Here is a 24,861-nt window from a genome sequence, read left to right as displayed (position 1 = left end):
CGGAGGCTCCGCCGGGCCGGGGCCGGTGGCGCAGAGCGGGACCCTCCCGTGCCCGCGTCTGTCCCGCTCCCGGCAGGGGAGGAGCCGGGGGGGCTCCCGGGGAGGAGCCCGGGGGGCTCCCGATGAGGCGCCGGAGGATGAACCAGCTGTACATCGGCAACCTGAGCCCCGCCGCCACCGCCCAGGACCTCCGGCAGCTCTTCGGGGAGCGGCAGCTGCCCCTGCCCGGCCAGGTCCTTCTCAAGTCCGGCTACGCCTTCGTGGATTACCCGGACCAAAACTGGGCCATCCGGGCCATCGAGACCCTCTCGGGTGAGCGACCCCCCCCCCGCGCCCCTCGCATCCCCCCCGCGTCCCCCCGCCCCGCCGCCCCCTCCCCGGGCATCCCCCGGTCCCCCCTTCCCTCCCTCCTTTCCCTCCTTCCCTCCCTCCTCCCGCCCCGGCTCTTCCCAACCTCGCCTCTATTTTTCGCTGATTTTTTTGTCCGATTTTATTGGGAGCCCCCCGGGCGCGGCGCCCCCGGCCCCGCCGCCCCCCCGGCCCCCGCAGCCCCCCGGGGACCCGCGTACGAGGTGCCCAAGCCCAACTCCCCGGGGGCGCCGAGCGGGGGGGCCCGGGGGGGGCCGGGGGGGGCGGGGGGCGAGAGGAGAGCCCGGGGGGGGCGGGATGCGGCGGGATGCGGTGGGGTGGGATGGGGAGGGCTGGGATTTGGCGGGGGGGGGATGCCGCCCTCCCCCATCCCGGGGGGGATGCTGAGCGCCCCGCTGTCTCCGCAGGGAAAGTGGAGCTGCACGGCAAAGTGATGGAAGTGGATTATTCGGTGCCCAAAAAGCTCAGGTAACCCCGCGTCGTCACCCTCCGGACCCCTCCATCCCGTCCTCCGTCCCAGCGGGACAGGGGGCGCGCCGGGAGCTCCGGGAACAGGGGTGCGGGGGATGGGGGGGGAGCCCCGTCGGTTTTACTTTCGCTCCGGAGCGCAGCGCGGGGAGGGGGGCAAGGAGCTCCCGGCCCGCGTTCCCACGGCCGGGAACCCCCGCGGGTGTCCCCCACCCCACGCTCCCCACCGCTCCCATGGAAAACAGCCCCTTATTTAGCAGGAAAACACAAAAAAAATGCCCCTTTTCCCCGCACTTTTCGCGGCGCGGATGGAGGTTTTCCCAGCAGCGGAGCCATCCGCGCCCTTAGGGGTATTATTGTAGTAGGTAATTAATCAAATTCCCCTTCGCAAACACCTCGTCCCCCCGTTATCCAGCCGGAGAACCTCCGAGCCCAAAGCATTCCCGTATTTAATCCATCGTGTCGGAGCGCGCCCTCTTATTTCCATCAGGTGCCCGAGGCCGGGGCGATGGGCACATGTGTTTCCCAGGGAAAATAAACCCCGGGACTGTGCTGCGTAGCCTCATCCCGAGGTTTATTCTCCCCCCCCTCCTTCCCGTCATGTGTAGGGATAAAAGGAAGGAAAAAACACCCCAGGGGCTGGTCCGGGCGGATAATTTGCTGCCGCTCGGCGCGGGTTTGGCCTGGGATGGGAGGTGGTGGGGTCTGAATTTGGCCCGGGATTGCTGGAGGGGTATTAATTTGGGAATGACGGGGGGGTTGGAAATGCTGTTGTGTAATTGAGGCTTAGGGGGGGGGAACGGCTCGTGCCCGGCATCACGTGTGCCGGAGTGGGATTTCGTCTTCAGCAGGGATCACACGCTCTCCACCTTCCAAACACCGCCCGAACTAGCCCCCAGGAAATTCCCAGGTGTGATATTCCTAAGCTAAAACCTCTGCTGCAGCCTCAGGTTGGGCTGCTGGTGACTTTGGAAGAGGGATGGAGCCAGGAATTGGGAGTTTGGGGCCATAGTACGGAGCCGGGGCTCGACCTTTACCATGTACGCAGGGGATGTAAACAAGGAATTCATCTTTAAATCCTCTGTCGGAGCTCGGGGGCTCCTGCTCTTCCTTCTAAGTTTTCAAATTAAAAACAAACAAACAAACAAACAAAACCATTTAACCAGCCCAGAAATAAATACAGGTTTATTTTACATCACTCTGTTTTCAGCTGGCTCCAAGTTTTCTATTCCCAAGTTTCTTCCTATTATCAAGATCTAATTTAAGATGATATCTTTTTATTCCTGGCCCCCAAAAAATCTATTTTGCTTTATATTAATATACCCAGTTTGGGGGGCTGTGCCTTGACTGGGGAGATTATAGATTTTCTTTTTATAATGTGATTTTTGGCGGGGAACGGGGCCTCACGTGGTTGTGTTTATTCCCCCTCCCCCCCAGTTTAAATCCAGTTTTTATAGTCGTGGTCGAGTCTTGGAGAGATTCTGGGATTTCAGGGAGTTAAATGGTAAAAATCCCCCCTGGTTATTTAAATGAATTTGGGGTTTATTTGGGTCAGGGAACCTGAGTCCCCCTTGGCTCTGATCCCTCGGCCTTCCTGCGTCACAGGGATGTGAGGAGGTGCTTCCCTCCACGCCCATCTTCACCTGGAATGCTTGATTTTTCCATTAAAATGTAATATAGATCTATTTTATCAATATATTTATATGCATGTAAAGACAGTTGGATAAGGAACAGGCTGGAAAAGCCTGGGACATCTCCCCAGGGGAAGCAGGGAAGGGAATTCCTCGACGGGAGGTGCTGGCAGGGGGGTTGTTTCTGTTTCTCCGAAGGCAGGAATTAAATGTGACAGTGGTGGGAAGGAGCCTGGATCCTGCCCAGTCCATCAATTCCCTTCCCACGAGTTTAAAACCAGCCCTTCTGCTGCCATCCCAATAACTTGGGCTCCTCTAGGAAGGATCCAGCAGCCTCACAGTTGGTTTTTTCCCCCTTGTTTATGTTGGATTGTGACTTGGAAAATTAACGAAAAATTAATTTTTCTTTTTTAATCAACATTTAAAATTTTTAAATTATTTTTTAAAATTGATTTTGATACTCAGCAGGAGCAGGGAATACTTTTATTTGCTTGAAGCAATCCCACTCCAAGAGTATTTTGTATCCAGAGCATGGTGGTGAGGGAAGAAGAAGCATCTTCCCCCCTTAAAGATTGGTTTTATATCCCTAAAATCTTTAAAATTCCTATTAATGGGAAAGAAGGATAGAAAAGAAAGACTATATAAAGATATAAAGAAAGAATATTTTTAAAAAATAGGCTTTCTGTGGGAAATGGGAAGTAAAACTCAGCCACCCCAGCACTGACTTTTAGACAAGGATCGGATAAAAACGAGGAGTTCGATAAGTAGCAAAACTTCATTTATTATCCCCAAACCAGGGAGATTTGGGGGGTTCTGGTTGCAAAGGTGCCTTTTAATTTCTGCTTCTGCCCTAATTTTCAGAAATGGGAAAGGAAAGCACGTGGGGGATGTGAAGAGGGGGAGGGGGAGCCTGGAAATCACTGTAATATTAAATATATCTATAAAATATGTATAAAACTCGGATTAAAAGTTGCTGGAGGGGGAGCGATGCCCGTGCCTCCCCAGGGGCTTTGCTGGGGGTGATTTTATGGCATTTCCTCCTATTTCCAAAGGAATTACCCTTAGATAATTCTCTCTTGAGCAGCAATTCGGTCCTCGTTTCAGAGTGTTTTCGCTTTATTGATTATTTGCTTATTTTCCACCCAGCCCTTTGTTTTCCAGCCCAAAATGCTGGTGATGTTAAAGATCGGGATGCACATCCAAACCTTTTTTGGTGCCCGCACGGACATCCCATCTTTTCCTGCCTTATTATTAATTGCTTTAATGAGATGTTTAATTAGGGGAGTGGAATTCCCGTGCACACCAGTTGCTTTGCCGGGAAAAGCCCCTGGAACCTCTCCACGTGTGCCTGGGAATGCACGTGGGGAGCAGAAAATTGAATTTGGGGTGCTCAGAGTGAGGCTGCTCTCAGTCCTAGTCCTGTATCCTAAACTGGATATATATTTTAACTTTCGGTGCCTTTTATAGTAATATAAGTTAATAATTTATGGTTGTGTATTTAAAATATTTAGTGTCTTTTATGTAGGTACAAATAAAAGATACTGCTTGTATAAAGACACTATATAAAAGGCACTTTTTATATATGTTTTATACATATAAAAACATACTTCAAATGTCTGTTTTATATGTATAAAAATACACTCCTAATATGTATTTTTATGTGAGGGATGTGCACTAGATGAGCTTTAACAATCCCTTCCAACCCAAACTATTCTATGATTCTATATTTATATAAAATGCTTAAATAAATATATGAAATTATATAAAGCACACGAAACATTGCTATAGAATATATAAAATTTTTTATAAGACATATTTATATTTTTTAAAATAGACTTTATGTATATATATATATATTTTGAGAGAGAGAGACAGACGTACATATGATGTTGCCAGGGTGATGCTGGTCAGGTCAGGGATGGGAAACCCCCTCCTGCTGCCTGTTGGATGTGTACCCAGTTTCCCATAGGTCTTGGAAGCTGTTCCCTATGGAGCTGGCCAGGAGAATCCCTTTGGAGCCGGTCCTTTCCCAGGCTCCAGCGCTGGCTCTGGCTCGGGGTGACACCGTTTTATTTTGTTTTATCTGTTTTCTGCTGTGGTTGAACTGGGAGCTGCTGGCGTTGGAGTGGGTTTGGTTTTCTTTTCTCTTGGGTCTCTGCTTCCCGCTGGGAATACGAGGATGGGAGTGGGAATGCAGGGATGGGAGCAGGGGTGCAGGGAGGAGACAGAGGCCATGCTGGCCATGCCATAGGATCCTGGGGTTTTTCTTGGTACCGTGGGAAGCCAGCCTGGGTCTGGAGGCACAGGGAGAGACCAAAGCTGAAAGGAAAAGAATAAATGATTTTTTTGCCCTTTCTTTCCCCCCTGCCTTTGTTTTCTTCTCATTTCCCCCCACCCCTTCTTTTGCTCCCTCTTTTCTCTCCTTTTTTGCCTCCTTTTCCCCCTCTTCTTTTTCCTCCTTCCTCTCACCTTCTTCTTTTTCCTCCTTCCTTTTCCCCTTTCTTTCCCCCACTTTTTTTCCTCTTCTCATTCCCTCTTCCTTTCTTTCCCCCCCTTTCTTTCCCCCCCTTTCTTTCCCCCCCTTTCTTTCCCCCCATTTCTTTCTCTGTTTCTTTTCCCCCCTTTCTTCCCCCCTTTCTTTTCTCCCCTTTCTTTTCCCTCCCTTTCTTTTCCCCCTTTCTTTTTCCCCATCTTCTTTCCCCCCTTCTTTCATTTCTCCCTTGTCTCTCTTTCCCCCCTTCCTTCTTTTTTCCCCTTCTTTCTTCCCCCCTTTCTCTCTTTCCCCCCTTCTTTCAGTTTCTCCTCCTTTTTTTCTGTTTTCCCCTCCTTTTTTCCCCCCTTTCTCTTTTCTTTACCTTCTCATTTCCCTCCCTCCTCTTCCCCCACCCTCTTTTGTTTCCTCCCCCCCTTCCCGTGGCCGGGCCGTGACAGATGGGCCGTTATTCCCGTCCATCCCTATTGTTAATACATCCCAGCTCCCGGGGCTGCGTCCATCCCGTGCTCCCGACCCTCGGCAGGTTGCTGGGCTTTAACAACAACGGATTTTAATTCCTTAAGAGCGTCAGGGCAAAGCCTGGGCTGGGAGGGAACTGGAGCAGCCTCGATGCTCTTGGCAACTGGTTGAAACTGGGGCAGCCCTTTAATGCTCATCCAGCCTGGCACTGATGGAGCAACTCGGGAAGATCCGCTGCTGGATGGGGTTAGGAGGCAGCAAAACTTGTCCAGGATGACCCTGATAGACTTAAAATATTTACATATATATAGTGGCAAACACAAACCCAACAGCCACTTCCTTCCCTGCCTGGTCAGTGTGGCTGGGTCTGGAAAGTTCAGCTGGGATGGAATTTGGTCCGTGCCTGATGATGGGAATCTTTTTTTGTAGGTGTTTTCTTCCCTGGGACAAATATTTCATAAAGCAGGCAGAGCTCCTGTTTGATTTCCAGCATGTTTTCCCTCTGGTTTTTCCTCCCAGTTCTCTTGAAAACTGATTTTTCAGGAAAGCAGGAGGTGCCAGATCATGTTTTGTCTGCCCCCAGCACCGATCCAAGGTGGAAGGTGATAAAATCCCTTTGTGGCTTTAATGCAGTTAAGATACTAAAGCTTGAGTAGAAAAAAATTCTGCTTTTTTTAGGGCAGAGAGTGGTGAATATTATATTCCATAATATTAATTATATACCATTATATATGATTTTTCATGTTATTGTATTATCATGTTGTTATATTACTATATTTTTATTATCGTAGTATTATTACAGGGCTTATATTTAAGCCAGCTCAGTGAAATTGAGTTTCTGATTCCCAAATACTTTGGGATGTGAAGACCCTCTGGAGCAGGAGAGCAGGGGATGGCTGAGTGATCCATAGGAGGATCCAGGGAGGACCTGTGGAGGTTGAGCAGGGAGCTGGTGGCTCGTTTTCATTTCACACCTTCGTCTCATCTTTTTTATTCTCCTTCTGTGTCCCTGGATTTTGGAGGGGGTTGTTACCCACTGTTTCCCTGGCAGCTATGGGAGGGCAGGAAGCCACGCTGGAAAAGAGGGAGATGTGCTGAAAAACCCTCAATCCACCTGAGTCTGGGGAACCCACCATAAGTTTTAAGGCATTTTCTGTTTTATTACTTGATTTCAGCAAGTGCAGACCCCAGGCACATGGCATGGGGTGATGCTGGCAGGTTTTCCTGGGTTTCCATCCCCTTTCCCTTCAGGATTTTGATGTCAGCCCCATGATTTTGCTCTGATGGATGCAGGAAATGACACACAGCTGGATTAGTTCCTGAGCCCACCCCACAGCCTCGCTCCCTCCTCAATCCCACGTGTGCTGCCGGTGCCCAAACCCTGGCTCTGGGATGAAGGAGATGCTCCCTCCTGGAGCTGCTGCCGAGCAGGACCTGTTTGGGTTGAATTTAGAAGGGAAAAAAAGCAGGTGAACCTGGTTTCTTTAGCTCTTGAAGCCGGTGCTCTGTTCCCACAGGGCACTTTGTCCTGGTCGGGGCACGAGGTGGGTGTGCAGGTAGGGCAGAGCCAAAGGGTGATACAGGAGGATCAGCTCTCCAGGTTATCCAAGGACAACTCGCTGTGGCAGTTGCATCACACATTTAAGTGTTTTTCCCCGAAGTGGTTGTTACATTTGTTATGTTTTTTAAATCCCCACCAGCCTGCTGCAAAACTGGTTGGGGGATACGTGGCTGCTGCCTCTGGTCATGAGCTCCTGTGCTGGGGTCCTGTCCCTGGAAATCAGTCCCCAGGTTTCGGGAGGAGCGAGGAAAATGAAACTAAAATAAAAATAAAGGGGGTTTCTGCCTCCAGATCCTCCTGGGAGTGGTGTTGGATGAGGGTGGTCCCTGCCCCAGCCCTGGGAATCACACATCCATTGCTCTATCAGTGATGACTGTGTGTGGTCCAGCACTGCTCCAGCCAGGTGGGGAATTACAAGAGCCATAAAAAATACACCCTGTGGGAATAATAACCTTATTTTAAATGGTCAGTGGTGATGATGAGCTGCTGGGAATCCTGCCTGGGCATGGGGGGGAACCTTGGAGCACCATTTGAGTGTCTTTAGGTGCTCTGCTCGAGCTTGGATGGACATTGGAAGTGGGAATGTTGTAGTGTCCTTTTGGGAAGTGGAGTTACATGACACCGTGCTGTGATCCTTCTGTTTAGGTGTTTGGGGAGGTGGGTGGCAGGCACAGAGGGGTGAGCACCACCTCAGGAGACTGGGCTGCTCTGGAATGTCCCTTGGCATCTCTCATGGCATCTCCCTTGGGAGACATGTAGGGAAATTACAGCCTTGGAGCAATTCAGTTCAAGGCAAAGGCTTCCCAGGAGTGGCCAGGGGACTGTGTACAGCTGCTGTGCTGGTTTCTCTTGGATGAGCTCCCTCAAAGTACCCTCTGTGCTGGGCTTTGGTGGCGGGTGAGCTGAGCCAGCTGAACCCCAAAGGGAGAGCAGCTCCTCCCTGGTCCAGCCTGTGGCATCCTGATGGTTCCCACGCTGCAGGAGGAGGCTGGTTGTGGTGATGCTTTGGCTTGCAGCCGAGTGTGGCACCTTGGGATAAGACCCTCCCAGGTCCTCCTTCATAGCATGGGGTGGAGATGGCTGGGGATGGGATGGGATGAATCTTGCTCCTTCCCTCTCAGGGATCTTACATCTGCATTCCCAGCCATGAAATCCCTGGTGGCATCTGGGGACAGGAGCCTGTCAAACCCCTTTTCCTGAGCACTCCTCCTCAGCTGGCTGCCAGAGTTTGCTGTCCCACTGACCATCCCTGTGTGAGCAGCCCCAGGAGATACGAGCCTCCTCCTCCCTCTTTGCTTGACCGTGGTCCTTGTGGGCCCAGCTGTGGGTTTTGTCCTACCCTCACAGCCCACATCTCAAGAAACATCCTTTTTCCTGCCTTTCCCTCGCCGTGTCTGGCCCCAAACTACCCAAAGAACCAGAAAGGTTTGCAGGAGCTCGAGGTGCGCCTGTGCCGTGAGCTGTGAGAGAAAAGACCACAGCTGGAAGGTCTCATTTTCCAGCTGTTGAAGATTGCTGGTGGAATCAGGGTGTTGATGTCTTCTTCCATCTCCTCCTGCCTCCTGATCCTGCAGGATTTGGCCCAAAGCCCCTGGGTGTTGGTGACCATCAGCTGGAGCTGCTTCCCTGTCCCCACGTAGTGTTGAGGCTGGTGGTGCCTGTCCTTCCAAGCATCCTCCTTGAGCTCATCCCAAGGAAGGGGAAAACTTCATAAAATCAGCTTCCAGCTGCTGATCAGCTCCCAAAACCTGGCTGTGTGTGTAGGGGAGCTGTCAGGAAGCTCATCCCGGGTATTGGGAGAGCTAACATAGCTCTTTGGTCAGAGCTGACTGACTACCAGCAGGATTGGGAATGCTGATCTGGGTGCCCCATGGATGAGCTCATGGCTTGGTTGGATCCTCCGTGGATTGGACTGTCTCAAAACTCCCCACTGCCCGAGCACAGCCAGGCTGGGGAGGTGTTTGGTGGCTGTTGTGCCATGGGAAGCCTTGGCAGTGGTTCCTCTGCATCCATTCCCCAAGGCTGCTCCATGATGAGCTTGGGAGTGTAACCATGGCCAGGTTGGGAGCACAGCCATGAGATAGGGAATGCTGTCACAGCCAAGTTGGGAATGCAGCCACAGCCACGTTTGGAGTGCAACCATGGTCAGGTTGGGAATGCAGCCATGGCCAGATTGGGAACACAATCATGTCAGGTTGGAAGGTCGGGTGTGTTGGCCAGCTCCAAGAATATTTATTTAGGTTTCCCCAAGGAAAGCAGCCCCACGTTGCTGGGAAGTGGTGGACATAGCAGGATACGTGTTTGGAGAGCCCCCTCAAGGGATAGCAGGGCTGGTTGTGGTGGGGCTGGGGGTCCTGTCCCCACCCAGCCCCCAGCCCAGGGCAGTGTGGTCAGGGGTGTCCCTGCATCCCAGCCTCCCTGTGCGGCCATGGCTCTGCAGAGGCTCCTTTCAGGAGGTTTCCTTGGAAACCTGACAGCCAGCATGAGGAGGGAGCATTCTGGAGACAGCTCCAGCCCCGGCAGGGTGACCGGGGCAAAGCTGGGAGAAGCTCTTTCCCTGGGGATGAGCTGCCCTGGCTCGGCGTGGGGAAGTGGGATGCTTTGGAAAGCTCTCCCCAGCTGCCCTGTGATTCCCAGAGAGGCTGTTCCCTCTGCTGTGGGGCACCTGCAGACCCTAACCCAGGGCTTTGTCTTTGCAGGAGCAGGAAGATCCAGATCCGAAATATCCCCCCCCACCTACAGTGGGAGGTAAGAAGTGGCCGATCCTAAAAACATCCCGTTCATCTCCCCCTCCGTCAGCATGAGCTGTGCTGTTGGAGCACGTGGTCTGCCTGTGGGCCACCCTTTACCCTCCCAGTAACCCCAGGAGGGAGCATGAACTGGGCCCCAGCTCCTGCCTGTCTTTGGGTCACGGAGTTGTGGGGCAGCTTTGAGTGGCGGGGCATCTTTGGGATGGTGGGATGCAGGTGGGTGAAGGCATTTAAGCAGTTGGGTGATGTTGGAGGGTGTTTGTGGGGGGAGTGGGCTCTTCCCCTGCCTGTCTGGGGCCTCACCTGCCCGGTTTGCTGCTCTCCCCAGGTGCTGGATGGCCTGTTAGCTCAGTATGGGACAGTGGAGAACGTAGAGCAAGGTAAGATGGCCCAGCATGGTCCTCAGCCCTGCAAAATTCCCAGCGCTGCTCCCTGGCTCTGCCCACACCACAGGAAAAGGAAACCCACTGGGGTGAAACCTAATTATCTCAGTAGTACTGGGCTGAACTGGTTTTCCTTTTGGACCCAAGCCCTGGTGGCAGAGGTGGGGCCGCCCATCCCATGGTGGGATGGCATGGGCCATCCATCCTCCATCCCCAGGGATTCTCCTGGTCCCTGGCCTGTAAAAACGAGCTGACTGTCATTTGGGGTCCACTGATGGACTGGGGATTTCCAGCCAGGTGTCCTGCTTGGATCCAGCTTTGGCACCTTCTGGTCTTGTTCCAGCCCTGTCCTTGTGCTGGGGGGAAGTACAGCAGTGCCAGGCATCCCCATCCCACTGTCCCCAGCTGTGTCCCCCCTCTGGAGTGTGCTGGGAGCAGCAGTGACCTCTCTCCCTCCCTGCTCTAACTGTCCTCCTCTTGCTCCCCCAGTGAACACAGACACAGAAACAGCCGTTGTCAACGTGACCTACGCGACCAAGGAAGAGGCAAAAGTGTGAGTGGGCTTTGTTTCGCTTTGTCCATAATTTCACACCACCCAGACTTTTCCTGAGGAATCCCAGGCATCTTGTCTTCTGTCTAAGTTGTCCCACTGCTGGGCTGTCTGCTGCCTTCTCCCCTGATGGGAGATGGGGTTTCCTGTGGCCATCAGCCCTGTGGTTGTCCCTTCAAGGGGCCTTCTCTCCTTGTCTCCTAGACATGCAATTCCCTTTGGACACTGTCCTTCCTGCAGGGTTCTCTGCCGTGGCTCAGTGGCCTTGTCTTCAGGCAGCAAAGTGGAAAGCTGAGGGTCAGGTCAGATAAGCAGTTCGTCTTCCCAGGTTGGAAATCCAGGCCAAAACAGGGAATGCACCAGATTAATCACCAGTGTGACCACCCAGTTAGAGCTGCTGAAGGTGGTGAAGGAGGTGGCAGAGATGTGAAGAAATGTGGTGGTGATGGGAGAGTGAGAAAAGCTGAGCTGGAAACCAAAATACGCAGAGACTGTCACCTCCTGTCAAGAGGAACCGCCTGGTTGGTTTCTGAAAGTTCTTTTGCCATGGACAAGAGAGGGGTGGATGGATGGGTGGGTGGAGGAGGTGAGAGGGATCCAGGAGGCCTATGATTGGTGTCTGCAGGAGCAGGGGAGCAGCTGAGGGTGAATCACCTGCCTGTTGTGCCAAGGAGTCTCAGAGAAATGTCCCCCACCAGGAACAGCTTCAGGAGGCTGGCAGGACCCAAGGAGGCCGTGTGGAGACATGAGGAAAGGTTTATCATAGCCAGCAGAGAGGAAAAAGTACAAATTAGGAGTTATTTCTGAAGTGGAAGGACTATTTCAAGCAAAATGCTTTGGTCCAGGCTTGTGGAGACCAGCTCTGTGTAAGCTACGAGTAAACAGTGAGATATTCCTTAATTAATTAATAGTGGCTGGGGTGTTTTTGGTAGGACTGAGAGCCAGGCAGATCCCAGGCAACTAAGAGCCTTTGTGAGTCCATTTGTTGATGGATGTTCCACCAATTTCTCATCTGTGCTGACCCATTGTGGTGTTGGATAAGCAAGGACAGAGATGGGGAGAGTGATCTCCTGGTCCAGGAGGGCAGAGCAGAGTCCTTCTTGTGCCTCCAACCTTGGCTGGAGGTGCCATGGAGCACAGATGAGTGTCTTAGAATCATAGAATCTCCTGAGCTGGGAGGGACCCACAATGATCATCTAGTCCAGCTCCTGACCCTGCATTGGACAGCCCCAAAAATCCCAGCATGGCCTTGGGATGTGTGGCAAAAAAGGAAGACAGAAGAGTTTCCCCAAGACAGCAGTGCTTGGTACTTCGGGATAAGAGGCTTTTTTGGATGGTGAAGCTGCAGAAGTCCTCAGTGGACGTGGATTTCAGGCCTGGCAAGGAGCCGCTTGTTGTGGTCCATCCACAGCCAAAGTGGGATGTGGTAGAGGGAGGGAAGGAGTATGGTTGGAGCCACCACCACTTTGTGGGGTCATGGCAGACACCGGGCACAGCTGAGCATCACTGAGGAGGGGCTGGGGCATGGAGAGTCTGGGTGCTGCCCCCAGCCTTGTCCTGCAAGGAAGGGAGTTGGGGTTTCCTAAAAAGGGGCACCACGTGCTACATCCCTCTCCCTGGAGCTGTGCTGGTTGCTCAGAGCTGCTCCATCACCTTTTCCATGTCCAAAAAGCCTGTGAGGCTGTTTCTGGGAAGTACTTTGCCCGGGAATAGGTTCCCAGGTGAAGGGGCAGGTCCCCTGGCTGCCATCCCACCTCTGTTGGGGAGATGAGCTGTGTGCCAGCTCCAGCATCAGCCACGTGGGAGGGGATGATGTCCCACCGCGCTACGGGACTTGCTCCTCATGGGAAAAGGGAGGGGCTCTGGCTTCCCATGGCCACCTTCTCCAGACCGGGGAGGGAGAAGCTGAGGACTGGGGAGGGGCCATGGACTACCAGGCTCTGGGGGTGCTGGAGGGGTGCCCGTCCCCGGGGAGCCCCTCAGCACCCTGCGCGTGTCCCTGCCTTGCAGAGCCCTAGAGAAGCTGAGCGACCACCAGTTTGAGAACTATTCCTTCAAGATTTCCTACATCCCGGATGAAGAGGTGAGCTCCCCTCCGCCCCCCCAGCGATCCCGCCGCGGGGGCCACTCTTCCAGGGAGCGGGGCTCCTCCCCGGGGGGCTCCTCGCAGCCCAAACAGCTCGAGTTCCCACTGCGGATGCTGGTGCCCACGCAGTTTGTTGGTGCGATCATAGGAAAGGAGGGCTTGACCATAAAGAACCTTACTAAGCAAACCCAGTCCAAGTAAGTACTTCCAATGGTTTTGTTTCCTTCTGTAGGGTGCTGCAGGTCCCAGCTTGGGGTCCTCCCTGCACTCGGGGCTCTGGAGTGCCGGCCAGTGCCGATTCCTTGGGGTGCAGCCTTCAGGGGATGGTGGCAGAGCTCAAATCCTGAACCATTCCCGCTGGCCAGGGTGGTCTCGGTGCGGCAGGAGGGGGATGCACATTGGAAAAGGCCAGGAATGAGTTCCTAAAGCCTCATGAAAGCAGCTGGGGATGAGGCTTTAGGGAGAAATGGCAAGTTTGGGGTTAAAATCCCAGAGGGGAATCCTCAGTGCAGTGGTCTTTGCCCTCAGGATTTGCTCATCAATGGGATCATAATCATATGGGATGAGCATCCCATATGGGCTAGAGCTGTTGTAGGGGGAAAGGGGACACCGTGGGAGCACTGCCATGAGAAGGACAGGCTTTGTAACTGTTGGAAGCCTTTTTTTAGCAATTAACGTTTTTTTTTTAACGTTTCTGTTTTCGAAAAAAAAGAAGGAAAGAACAAAAAGGGGGATTTGTCTTGCCAAAGTTTTCCATGTTTCTCTTGTCGCTGTCCTCCTTGATTTCACCGCTGATCCTCCGCATGGTTTTCCTGCATGGTTTGTTCCTGCCCAGGTGTGTTTGTGTCTAACCCAAAGCTGCCTTCTCCCATGCTCATCATCCCGAACCCTGTGATCCCATGGGACGTAGGACTCCTGTCCCATAACAACATCCTAGTTCTCAGAGGAGCTTTTAGAGGCAAATTATTTGCTAGTAGCGCGGCCGGAGGTAGGAAGACGATCCAGACCCCGGCGTTGGGTTGGCAGGAAGAGGTTTGTATGGAAAGGGGGCAGATGAGTAGGGAGAGAGGAGCTCTTGGAGCCCGGCTGGCCCTTGGGCAGGGCCACCTGGTGGCTGTGAGCTGGTCCCTGTTGGCCACAAGCCCTTCTCCAGGTGAGTCCTGGTGGGATGAGCAGCAGGGGTAGCTGACTCCCCACCATCCAAGACTGCAAGTTGCCCTTTCCAAGCCCTGAGCCTGGTGAAGAGTGGGAAGGTGCTGGTTTCTCCTGACCACGAGGCCAAACGCTGCTGCCTGGGGCAGTTTCTGCCATGAAATTGTCCTTCCTTATGGATTAACTCCCTGTGCCTGCCCTGAAGACCTGGTGCCCTGGAGGAAGGCCGTGCTCTGTGCTCACCCCCTCTCCTGACCTACCCACAGAGACCATGTGCCACCACTTCCACTCCAGCCTTGGGCAAAGAGGACCTCAAGCACCCGTCCTGGGCAGTCTCAGGAGACCCTTTCCTTCAGTTTGGGGTGTCATCCCACAGCTGTGTCCTTGCTCAGGCCACCCTGAGTGATGTGCAGCCCCTGCTCCTACCCAAAGCGACCTTGGGTTCTGGATTCTTCTGGTCACATTGGACTTCACCCCCTGGCTGCACACACAGTGATCCCAGAGATGCTCCTGAGCTCCAGGGGACAAAACTGTCCCCCGGCTGAGCCATCTTCTCCCACGAAGAAGCCCAGGCCAAGAGCCCACCCCACCAGATGACCTTCCACAGCCCCCTGGAACTCAGTGAGGAGAGGACCATGGCTACCAGGATAACCCTGCATGAACACCGTATTGTCCAGCTGGAGAAGGCTGTCCCTCATGGCCACCGCTCCCTGAAGCATTCCCAGACCCCTGTGATGTGTCTTGGAGGCTTTTCCTGCTACACCATGGGCAAACCTGCCCTGTCCCTGTCCCACCATCCCTGGTCGCCCCTTCCTGCAGCTCCTGGTGATGGGGTGAGGGTGCTGAGGGTCCCCTTCCCCATCCTCCCGTTGGAATGGAGCTGTGCAGCAGTGGCACTGGGATGTGCTGGAAAGTCCAGAGCTCTCCCTTCTCCAGCCCTTTAGGGTGGGACATGCCTTGAACACAGCAGCCCCTTCCTGGCATCACATCTTCCCTCTGCAAAGGGAGCTCATGCCTCACACCCAGGTGTGGGATGGCTTGGTCAGCCAGAAACTTGGCTTGTGCCTCTCTCTGAGGATTGTCCAAGGTCCTCATCACCTCAGTGCCTCCACTGAGCCTTTCCCTGGTGCTTGGTCCTTCTCCAGGGTGGAGGCTCAGCTGTGTCCCCACCTCCACCAGCCTCAGCTGCTCGTGGGTTCAAGGAGCTGCCTGGCTCCCGTGTGTGGGGTTTGTTGGGATCCTCATGGGTTCCCCCTTACTGGGAGCATCAGCCTGGTCTGTCATTGCCTCGTGTGGCCCCTTGTGATGTTCTTACCCTGTCCCCGGTGAAGGGGGAGACAGGGTGTCCCTGTGCCTGCTGGGAACAGATCCTGCAAACCAACCTGACAGAACTGCACGGCTGGGAGCGCCTCAGGGGTGTCACACAGCACACAGCAGGGTCACCACGGGCTGTAGATGTGACCAAGGGCGGGGAGAGCTCAGCGGTGCCAGTGTCCCCATCACCTCCTTGCACAGTCCACTCGGGCCCAGCCTCCTGCCCGAGCAGCTCTGGCTGAAGCCGTGGGAGATCCGGAGAGATGGAGCCTACAAAGGGGATCACACTGTTTTCACTCCCTACTCAGCGCTTGGATGGAACCACTTTGAGGTCCCTTTGGAGCTGGTGGAGTTGGCTCTGCCCTTATCTCAGCTCCCCCAGCCTTACCTGGCTCACCCTCTGCTGCTCACGTTCCGACGCGCTGGCTCAGGAGCTCATGGAAGAGTTGACCTGTGCAAACCCACCGGGACCCCACACCATTCCCCCACGGATGGGGGTGACTCTGCCCCACAGGCCTTGGCCTGGCACACACAGCGACACCAGGAGTGACCCCAGTCGGGACGGAGACCTCGGAGACGTGGCCGGAGGCTCTGCCACGTCGGAGCCGAGCACCGGTGGGATTCACCGAGGGGCTGAGCAGCCACTGCCGCCCCTGCTCAGAAGATGTGGCCCTGGCTGCAGCAGTGACAGGGACACACGGTGGTGGCCCGTGGCAGGACAGCTGCATGGCGTCCGTCATTCTGCGGCGGGAAGAGCGCGCGGCCTCGCGCGGAGAAGACGGAGAGGTCGCTTCCCCCTGCTCTCCAGGACGCGTGGTCGAAGTGCGGGAGTCTCCTACCCTGCTTTCCTCTCTCCCTCTCTCTCAGGGCCTTTGCCAGGTACGGTTGAGCGTGAGGAGCGAGCTGGAGGCGCGTTCCGCCTCCCCGCCATGAGCTGAGGGAGGACCAGAGGAGGAGAGCAGGTCCCGCCGGGCGCACGGGAGGGGCTGCTGCTCTCCCGAGGGAGGGCGTGAGTACCAGCGCTCTTGTTGACGTGTTGCCTCCGTGTCGGGACAGACGCTGCCCACGGGTAAGTTCTCTCTGTCCCGAAGGACGTGGTCGCTGGACAGCCTCGGGTGTTGTGCAGAGAGAGGTGGAGGTCGGAAGGGACCTCTGGAGACCCCTGACCCGGTCTCTGGCTCCGAGTGGGACTGGCATCAGAGAGGATAGGCAGGTGGCTCAGGGCTTTGAGCTGTTGAGGGTTTGTTCTGCCTCCTCGATGCATTGGTTGACGTTGTGACGCCCCTCAGCTCCCGGGGACCTCGTGTCCTAAAGGCAAACCTAGCCCAGGTCTGGTCCAAAGCACCCGAAACCAAACACGACCTGGGCTTGCATGAGCCAGGTGGTGGCAGATGCACCTGAGACCCAGGTTCACCCCAAAGCTTGAGCAAGTGTTGAAACGAGTTTTTCTCAGCTCCTGAGCTCTCGAAAACCTCTGTGTGCCACCAGACCCATCTCAGGGGGCTCCTCTCTGCCGGTTGTTTCTCCGTAGGGTCGACATCCACCGGAAGGAGAACGCTGGCGCCGCCGAAAAGCCCATCACCATCCACGCCACGCCGGAGGGCTGCTCCGAAGCCTGTCGCATGATCCTGGATATCATGCAGAAGGAGGCTGATGAAACTAAATCGTGAGTGCTGCGGGCTCAGCCGGACGGGTGGTGGTTTGAAATGGTGGTGTGGTTCTTCTGCTCCTTCCACCGTGTCCGTAGTGCCCCTGCCTGGAAATGGGTTTCCTGGCCAGACGGACCTTTGGATTTTATTTTTGAATCCGTTTTAGAGCAGAAGAGATTCCCTTGAAAATCCTGGCACACAACAGCCTGGTGGGGAGGTTGATTGGCAAGGAGGGCCGCAACCTCAAGAAGATTGAGCAGGACACGGGCACGAAGATCACCATCTCCCCGTAAGTTCCTGTGATGGGACAAGGGGAATGGCTTCCCACTACCAGAGGGCAGGGATAGATGGGATACTGGGAAGGAATTCTTTGAGAGTGGGGAGGCCCTGGCACAGGTTGCCCAGAGAAGCTGTGGCTGCTCCATCCCAGGAAGTGTCCAAGGCCAGGTTGGACAGGGCTCAGAGCAACCTGGGCTAGTGGAAGGAGTCCCTGCCCATGGCAGGGGGTGGAACTGGATGGGCTTTAAGGTCCCTTCTAACCCAAACTGTTCTGGAATTCCATGATTCAGTGAAGTCCTGGTGAACACCAAGCCACCTCCTTCCATCCAGCATGGGATGGGCTGTGCTAGAGCCAGAAAACAGAGCAGTTGTGTCCTTCCATGTGCATTCCCATCCCAGGTGGACGTTCCTCAGCCCAGGTGGATGGTGGCACTGGGCCAGGAGAGGGGGGGATGTGTGGAATCTGTCTTGGGGAGGAACCCTCAGCTTTGATTTGAGTTTTCCTGGGGGTTTTCTTGCTCTGGAGGAAGAATGTAACGGCGTGTCCGGGTTTCCCTGCGGGCAGTTTGCAGGATTTGACCATTTACAACCCCGAGCGGACCATCACGGTGAGGGGCAGCACGGAGGCCTGTTCCCATGCCGAGGTGGAGATCATGAAGAAGCTGAGAGAGGCCTACGAGAACGACGTGGTGGCTGTCAATGTAAGCTTCAGCCTTCCCCCTGGGATGCTCCCGCTCCACTGAGGTGGCCAGAAGAAAACTGGAGGGGAGAGTGTCAATATGTTATGACAAGGGTTGGTTGGCCCTCACCCATCACACCCACAGAGGGGTGAGAAGCCCAAAACCCCCACTCTGCCTTTCACACCTCTCTCCACCTCTTTGTTTTCCCAGCAACAAGCCAACCTGATCCCAGGACTGAACCTCAACGCCTTGGGCATCTTCTCCACAGGGCTGTCCATGCTCCCATCCGCCCCGGGGGCCCGAGGGGCTGCAGCTGCCACCCCCTACCACCCCTTTGCAGTAAGTGTGGGAGGCTTTGGGGTGTGGGGGTGTGTTCCTGGGGGCAGAGTGGTGTCTGGAGTGTCCTGCTGGAGCTGTTGGCTTTGGGTGGTCACTGGAACTGCAGGAGCCTTGAGTGGGAGCTCTGACTCTTGGCCATTTGGGGAGGATGCTGTCATGGCAGCAGAGTGGAGAGGGCAGGGAATGAAAGTGGCTTGTCCTTCCTTGGATTCAGCTCCTGGGAAGATCCCTGTGTTGTGCTGAGCTTGGTTTCACGTGTTTAAGGACTAGCTGTGTCTCGGGGGTCAGTGTCTGAAGAGAGCATGGAAGAACCTTGCGGGTGCTCTTCAGTCCTGACTCCAAGCCCACCACTGGGTTGGTGTGGGCTGGGTTGTGCCCTGTGGCTCTGGTCTTGGTGGCCACCTGAGTCCCCTGGTGTGGTCACAGGATGTGCAGGGGACGAGCAGCCCACCCTGTGCATCCACCAACAAAGGATCACCTTGGATCCCTGCCCTGGCACGCAGGGGTTGGAGCCAGTCTCCACCCCACCTCATAGGGAGGCATTTTCCTTGTTCTTGGGGTGCTGAGACCTGGGGAAGGATCTTCAAAACCGCTGAGGTCCCGTGTGGGCAGCAATGGTCCAGTGCCCAGAGACCACGGTGGCCAAAGTGCTGAGAAAGTCCCTCCAGCAACATCTGCAGAGCACCCTTGGGTCCCCCAGGTGCTGTGGGCTGTCTCTGTTAGTCTCTGAAGAGTTTATTCCAAGCTGTGGGTTAATTGACTTGTGCTGTTTTCTCTCCCTGGCGATGGCAGCAGCAGAGCGGGCGCAGGAGGACGGTGAGTGCCAGGGAGGGTGAGGGGGGGTGGTGGCTCTGGAGGGCACCAGGAGGGTCAATTGGTGTGTCTGTGCCAGCCCATGGAGGGGAGGATGTTCTCCCTGTATGTTGGGAGACATCAGCTTGTGGGAAGTATTTGTGGGTGTGATGGGGAGGGTCTGGGCAGCTTCTGAAGGGCAGCGTTTGGTGTGGGGTCCTTCACCCCAAAGCTTTGCATGTCCTGTTTTAAGTCCCCCTGGTGAGGCCAAGAGGAACAATTTCCTCTTGGAAATCGCCCCTGTTTATTTATAGTAAGACAAAAATGTGGAGGTCTAGAGACTGGGCAAGGATGGAGGATGAGAAAGGAGCTTCACTGTGAATGGGGGAGGCTGAGAAGTGGGGGCCACCCTGGCTGGGTGGGAGATGACCTGTTGATGTCCCCCAGAGTGGGAGGGAGTTGTGTCTGTTGCCAGGAGAAATGTCTGATGGATTTGAGACACAGAAGAGGTTGAGTTGGGTTGGGGTGGGTTGGGTTGGGGTGCTGGCACACAGTCCTTCCTTCTGGCCATGGAGAGGCCCTCTGCTTTCTCCCTGCTCCCAGCCTGGGTATTGGGAGAACATCTTCAGCCTTTGCTTTTCCCTCTCTTGAAACTGGAGAGGGACAATGGGGATGGAAATCCCCCACCTTCTCCACAGGGGACCAGTGGTGGTTGCAGCACAGCCAAGAGGCTTTCCAGGGTTGTGGCCACTCCATCAGCAGGACACGGCTGAAAAAACAGCAGTGGGAAGGAACTGGGGTTAACTGGGAGCTCCCACTGCCTCCCAGCCCCTTTGTGCTGGGCCAGAAGCACAGCATCCAGGCTGTAGCTCACCCTTTTACACCCTTGGGTGCACCCACGGTCTCAGAGGGGTCTCAGGGGGGTGAGAGAGGTGGTCCCTGAGTCCCCATCAGGCTCATGGTGGTGGCACACTGCTCTTCTCACTCGTACTAGGAGTGGCTGGGATTGGGCTGGGAAGGGGCTGGCACCTTGGGACGTCACTGATGTCACTGACCCTGTTTCCTCTCCCACCACAGGGCTCCTCAGCCTACGTGTCGGGTCTGTACGGAGCCTCTCCGGCCGGCGCCTTCCCCCACCAGCACCCTGTAAGTGCCTCTCCTCCATCAGCACCCCAAAAGTGCCCCAGCACCTCCCTCCATGAGGTCTTCACTTGAGCACCTTGGGAGGGGGGGGTTGTGTGGCCAGGGCAGGCAAAAAACCAAGGTTGGTGCCAGCACCTCGACCCAACCCAACCCAACTCCCAGAACTTACCCAACTCAACCCGCACCAACCCAGCCCAACCCAGCTCCTCCTCAACCCTGGCATGCTGGGCTGGGGAGGCCACCCCCTGATCCATTGATCCCCTGACCCTCTGGCTCCTCTGTGCCCCTTCCAGCTGCCGGAGCAGGAGGTGGTGAACTTGTTCATCCCGACGCAGGCGGTGGGAGCCATCATCGGCAAGAAGGGGCAGCACATCAAGCAGCTGGCACGGTTTGCTGGTGCCTCCATCAAGGTGAGCAGGGCTCTGCAGGGGTTGTCCAGGGCCTTCATGCCTCAGTTTCCCCTTCCTGCTATTGAGGGCAGAGAATGGGAGCCCTTGGGGGGTGGTTTTACTCCCCAGATCAGTAGAAACCCAGTCCTGCAGCCTGGTTGTCACTCCTGCACGGGTGGGGGGATGTCCTTGCATGGGGGGACATCCCATTTAGGGGAGGTCTTGCCCGAGGAGGGGGTCCCACTCACAGTCCTTCCCACTCCCTCCCAGATCGCCCCAGCAGAAGGTCCGGACGCCAGCGAGCGGATGGTGATCATCACGGGGCCACCCGAGGCTCAGTTCAAGGTGTGCTGGCTGTGGGGTGGGTGCTGGGTGAGGACATGGGCAGGGACACAGCGAGGGCATCCCTGCAGTCCCCGCTGTGCTGCCACCCTCTGAGTGCCAGGGGGGCTCATGGCTTGGGACCACGACTTTGGTGCTGGTGGCACATCATCACCCATGGGGATGGAGGGCACGGCAGGCACCGCTGGTTTTACTTCCCTTCTGTCCCCTCTGCAGGCCCAGGGACGAATATTCGGGAAGCTGAAAGAGGAAAACTTCTTTAACCCGAAGGAGGAGGTGAAGCTCGAAGCCCACATCAAGGTGCCTTCCTTCGCCGCCGGCCGCGTCATCGGCAAAGGTGGCAAGACGGTAGGTGGGGGGTGCAGGGGTGCTCCCACCTGCCCCAGTGGGGCAGAGTTGGGCGTCCCCCATGTCCCATCACCCTGTCCGGGTGCTCTGTGATCCCAGCAATGTCTCAGTCCCTAGAGGTGGCTCTTCGTGGTGGCCGAGGGGGACGGGGTGTGACCCACGGCATTCCCAGTGCCATGTGCCGGCTCGGAGCCGGGGGTGGCACTGGCAACGGAGGATTTTGGCTCTTCCACGGCAAAACCTGGATCTGTGTCCTTTCCTCCAGGTGAATGAGCTGCAGAATTTAACGAGTGCAGAAGTGATTGTGCCGAGGGACCAAACCCCGGACGAGAACGACGAGGTCGTCGTCAAAATCATCGGGCATTTCTTTGCCAGTCAGGTGAGGTTTGGCCACGTGGCCGTGGCTTTTCTGGCATTCCCAGCCAGGTTAAGGAAAGCCACCAAGCACAGCATTCGTTCCCTGAGCATCCTGCTGCCCTGATCTGGGAGATTTCTGGGCAGTTTTGGTCACTGCAGTGTAAGAAGGATCTGAAGCCATTAGAGAGTGTCCAAAGGAGGCAGCGAGGATGGGGAAGGGCCTTGATTTGGAGCCGTGGGAGGACACTGAGGGCACTTGGTGTGTTCAGCTGGAGAAGAGGAGACTGAGGGGAGACCTCACTGCACTTCCAACTGCCTGGGCAGGGGCAGAGGAGGGGCAGAGACTGAGCTCTGCTCTGGGGGGACCAGGGACAGCACCCAGGGAATGGCTGGAGCTGTGCCAGGGCAGGGTCAGGTTGGATCTCAGGGAAAGGTTCTTCCCCCAGAGGGTGTTTGGGCACTGCCCAGGCTCCCCAGGGCAGTGGGCACAGCCCCAAGGCTGCCAGAGCTCCAGGAGGGTTTGGCTGATCCTCTGGGGCACAGGGTGGGACTGTTGGGGATGTTCCTGTGCAGGGCTGAGGGTTGGACTGGATGGTCCTGGTGGGTCCCTTCCAACTCAGTAATCCTGTGAGTCTACGAGCAGCTTGTTTATAAGGCCAGAAATTATAAAGGAGGTTTGGCTGCTTTAAAATTAAAGTTTTCCTCAATTTAGCCAAAATCTGTCTTGCACACTGGGTGGGAATGGGCTCCCCCATCCCACCTGGGTGCACGTGCCACACCCTTGGCTCCTGACTGCTGGGGGGTGACACCCCAAAACTGAGGCCATGGAGCAATGGAAGAACAAGCTAAACCCCAGCTTTAATTACAGCTGGGCTTGTCCTGGGGTTAAAAGCTGGCAGGTTGTGATGCTGTCATGGCTCGGGGAGGGGGGCAGAGCTGCCGGTGGTGCCCCCTGACCCCCGTTTCTGCCTCCCCCCAGACCGCCCAGCGCAAGATCAGGGAAATCGTGCAGCAGGTGAAGCAGCAGGAGCACAAACACGCTCAGGGAGCCGCGGCCTCGCAGCAGCACAGCAAGTGAGGCTCCCGCCAGCACCGCCCGACGAATGTAACCCCCCCGGCGCCCCCGGACCCCCAGCAGGGCAGGGCACAAACCAAAGACCCCCCCGGGCCCCCCAGCTGTCAGCCGGGAGGGGCACGGGGAGGGCTCCCTCCACCCCGCAGCCTCTGCCTTATTCCATCGCCTCCCCCGCCAACGCTCTCCCTCCAGGTGGACTAACACAGGCAGAGAGAGGGGATTTGGATTTTGGAATTTTTGGGAATTTGTTTGGGATTTGTTTGGAGTTTTCCCCCCACCCCGTTTCACCCAGGAGGGGCTGGCCCGGCCTGGGGGGGGCCACGGCGCTCATTAATTTTAGAATTAATATATCGGTAACGAAACTAACGCCCCATTTTTAAGTTTTGTAAGGTTTTATTTTTTTTTTTAATTATTTTTCTTTTTTTTTTTTTTTAATTTTCGGGGGGAGGGGGCTCTTTGTTTTTAGCAAAAGCAGGCTTTTCTAGAGGTCTAAGGGCAGGAGCTGGTCCATTGGTTCTCTAATGCACCGTAGAGCAGCAGAGCTGTAGGATTGCCAGCAGGGAAAAAAATTATTAAATAAGTGTTAAAAAACGATTTCTGAAGGGCTTTGAGAAGAGCAGGGCCTGTAGGAGTCAACAGGATTCCCCTTGCCTCCTGCAAGAGGAATCTCTCCCTCACCCACCCTTTCCTCTCTGCTTCACAGACTCCAAAAGTGGGGGTTGCATCCGTTCTGTCCCCCCTTTCTGTCTGTCTGTCCTCTCTCCATCACTGCCTGGCACTGACATCCCTGAAAAACTATGGGCAGCACCAGCCCTGCCCGCTTTGGGCTGAGAAATGTCCTTGTTGCAGGGAGAGGAGGGGGAAATGGGTGGAGGAAAAAAAAAAAATGGATTTACAGAAGAGGTTGCCAGCCCAGGGGCTGGAAAAACCAACCAGCAAAATTAAAAATAATTTTTTGAAAAAATTTTTAAAAAAATATTTTTAAAATTAAAAATATCCCCAACGATCCCCCCAACACACACACACACACACACACACAGACACACACAAAAAAAACTACCTCAGGTTTTCGTACCTCAGCACCTTGCGCTTGTTGCCCTTTTAGAGATTTTTGTATGCCTTGTAAAACTGAGAGTTGGAGCATTTTTTTTTTTTATTTTTGTAATAAAAAAAAAACTGAGTTGGAAAAATGATCTCGACCAAGTCAGCTGTGAGGTGGGAGAAGGAAACCACCCACCCCCCCCGCCGTGTCCCAGAGCTCTCCCGTGCTCTCCTGCAAGCCGAGAGCCAGTGGCCGTTCCTTCGGAGAAAGCTTGAGAAATGGTTCGAAAGGAAAAAAAAAAACAAAAAGGGAAAAAAGAAAAAGCCAAACATAAAAAGTAAAATTAAAAAAAAAAAAAAGGGTTTAAGCAAATCCAAGCGACGGGTGGAAGCAGCGGAAGCACCAGGCAGGAGGAGGAGGGATGGGAGCCGAGGTGCCGGGGGCTGCGAATCCGTGTTTTCCTCTGCTGCAAAGTGTTGTGTGAAAACCAACCCGAGACACCGACAGAAAAAAAGAGAAATATATCCAGCTAACCAGAGCCTGAGCCTGCTCTCCGTGATTTCTTTGGGATCCCTCGCGTTGGGCACCGCTGGGGGTTCCCCCGTGGATGCCCCATTTCCCTGCAGGTGGGGAGGGAAGGGGTGGGTGCGGTGGGATTTTGGGGAGGGGGGTGGGTGTAGGCATTGCCACGTGGGAGTTGCCATCATGGAACCACCTCTGCATCCCTGCACATCCTTGGCAAAGCCAGAACGGTGGAATATCCAATGGGGAAAGGTTCCAGACGGGGCTGGGATGTCCCTGGGTGGCAGGGGTAGGGCTGGCTGGGCTTAGGGGGCCACAGTGAGAGAACCCCCCTCTGGGCTCTTCCCCTCCAGCACCAGGGACACTGTCTTGGAAAGGGCAGGCTCTGATGTCACCCTAAAAAACCTCAGAGCACCATCCCCCACCCCAAACACCTCTGCAGGCATCCTTTTGTGTTTGCCCCCAAAAAAGGAACAATTCATCCTCAAACCTGCAGCCCTGAACAGGGAGAACTGAAGGGAAGGGGAAAGGACACCTAAAACATTCAGAGCTTGGATCTTCTTCCACAAGAGGATCTCCAGGCAAGGAACAGCACAGGGATATCCCCCAGAGCCCAGGAGAGGAGACACCCCCTCCTCTTCCTCAGGAATTGTGAGCAAGTTAAAAAACCACATGGAGACACCAAAC

At 55.1% G+C, this 24,861-nt stretch overlaps 1 protein-coding gene across 5 annotated transcripts; it reads left to right on the top strand.

Moving 5' to 3' along the window:
* IGF2BP2 (insulin like growth factor 2 mRNA binding protein 2) lies at nucleotides 1-24,190 on the top strand. 5 transcript variants are annotated; one of them, XM_064666624.1, is made up of 17 exons: nucleotides 1-312; nucleotides 777-837; nucleotides 9,682-9,730; nucleotides 10,061-10,112; nucleotides 10,605-10,668; nucleotides 12,676-12,948; nucleotides 16,749-16,883; nucleotides 17,033-17,155; nucleotides 17,711-17,846; nucleotides 18,036-18,164; nucleotides 18,960-18,980; nucleotides 20,034-20,102; nucleotides 20,393-20,509; nucleotides 20,759-20,833; nucleotides 21,047-21,178; nucleotides 21,444-21,557; nucleotides 22,515-24,190. In XM_064666624.1, exons 1-17 carry the CDS (start codon nucleotides 123-125, stop codon nucleotides 22,611-22,613), a joined length of 1,839 nt encoding a protein of 612 aa, XP_064522694.1. In that variant the 5' UTR covers nucleotides 1-122; the 3' UTR covers nucleotides 22,614-24,190. The 5 variants fall into 5 exon arrangements, with proteins under 5 accessions (XP_064522694.1, XP_064522693.1, XP_064522695.1 ...); XM_064666623.1 differs by having other exon boundaries at nucleotides 18,957-18,980; XM_064666627.1 differs by lacking the exon at nucleotides 1-312 and adding an exon at nucleotides 503-572 and having other exon boundaries at nucleotides 18,957-18,980.
* The last annotated feature ends 671 nt before the right edge of the window (nucleotides 24,191-24,861 follow it).

This window comes from Pseudopipra pipra, chromosome 10 (genome assembly GCF_036250125.1).
Source record: "Pseudopipra pipra isolate bDixPip1 chromosome 10, bDixPip1.hap1, whole genome shotgun sequence".
NCBI lineage: Eukaryota > Metazoa > Chordata > Aves > Passeriformes > Pipridae > Pseudopipra > Pseudopipra pipra.
The sequence above is the reverse complement of the archived record's forward strand: the minus strand, read 5'-3'. Positions and strand labels throughout refer to the sequence as shown.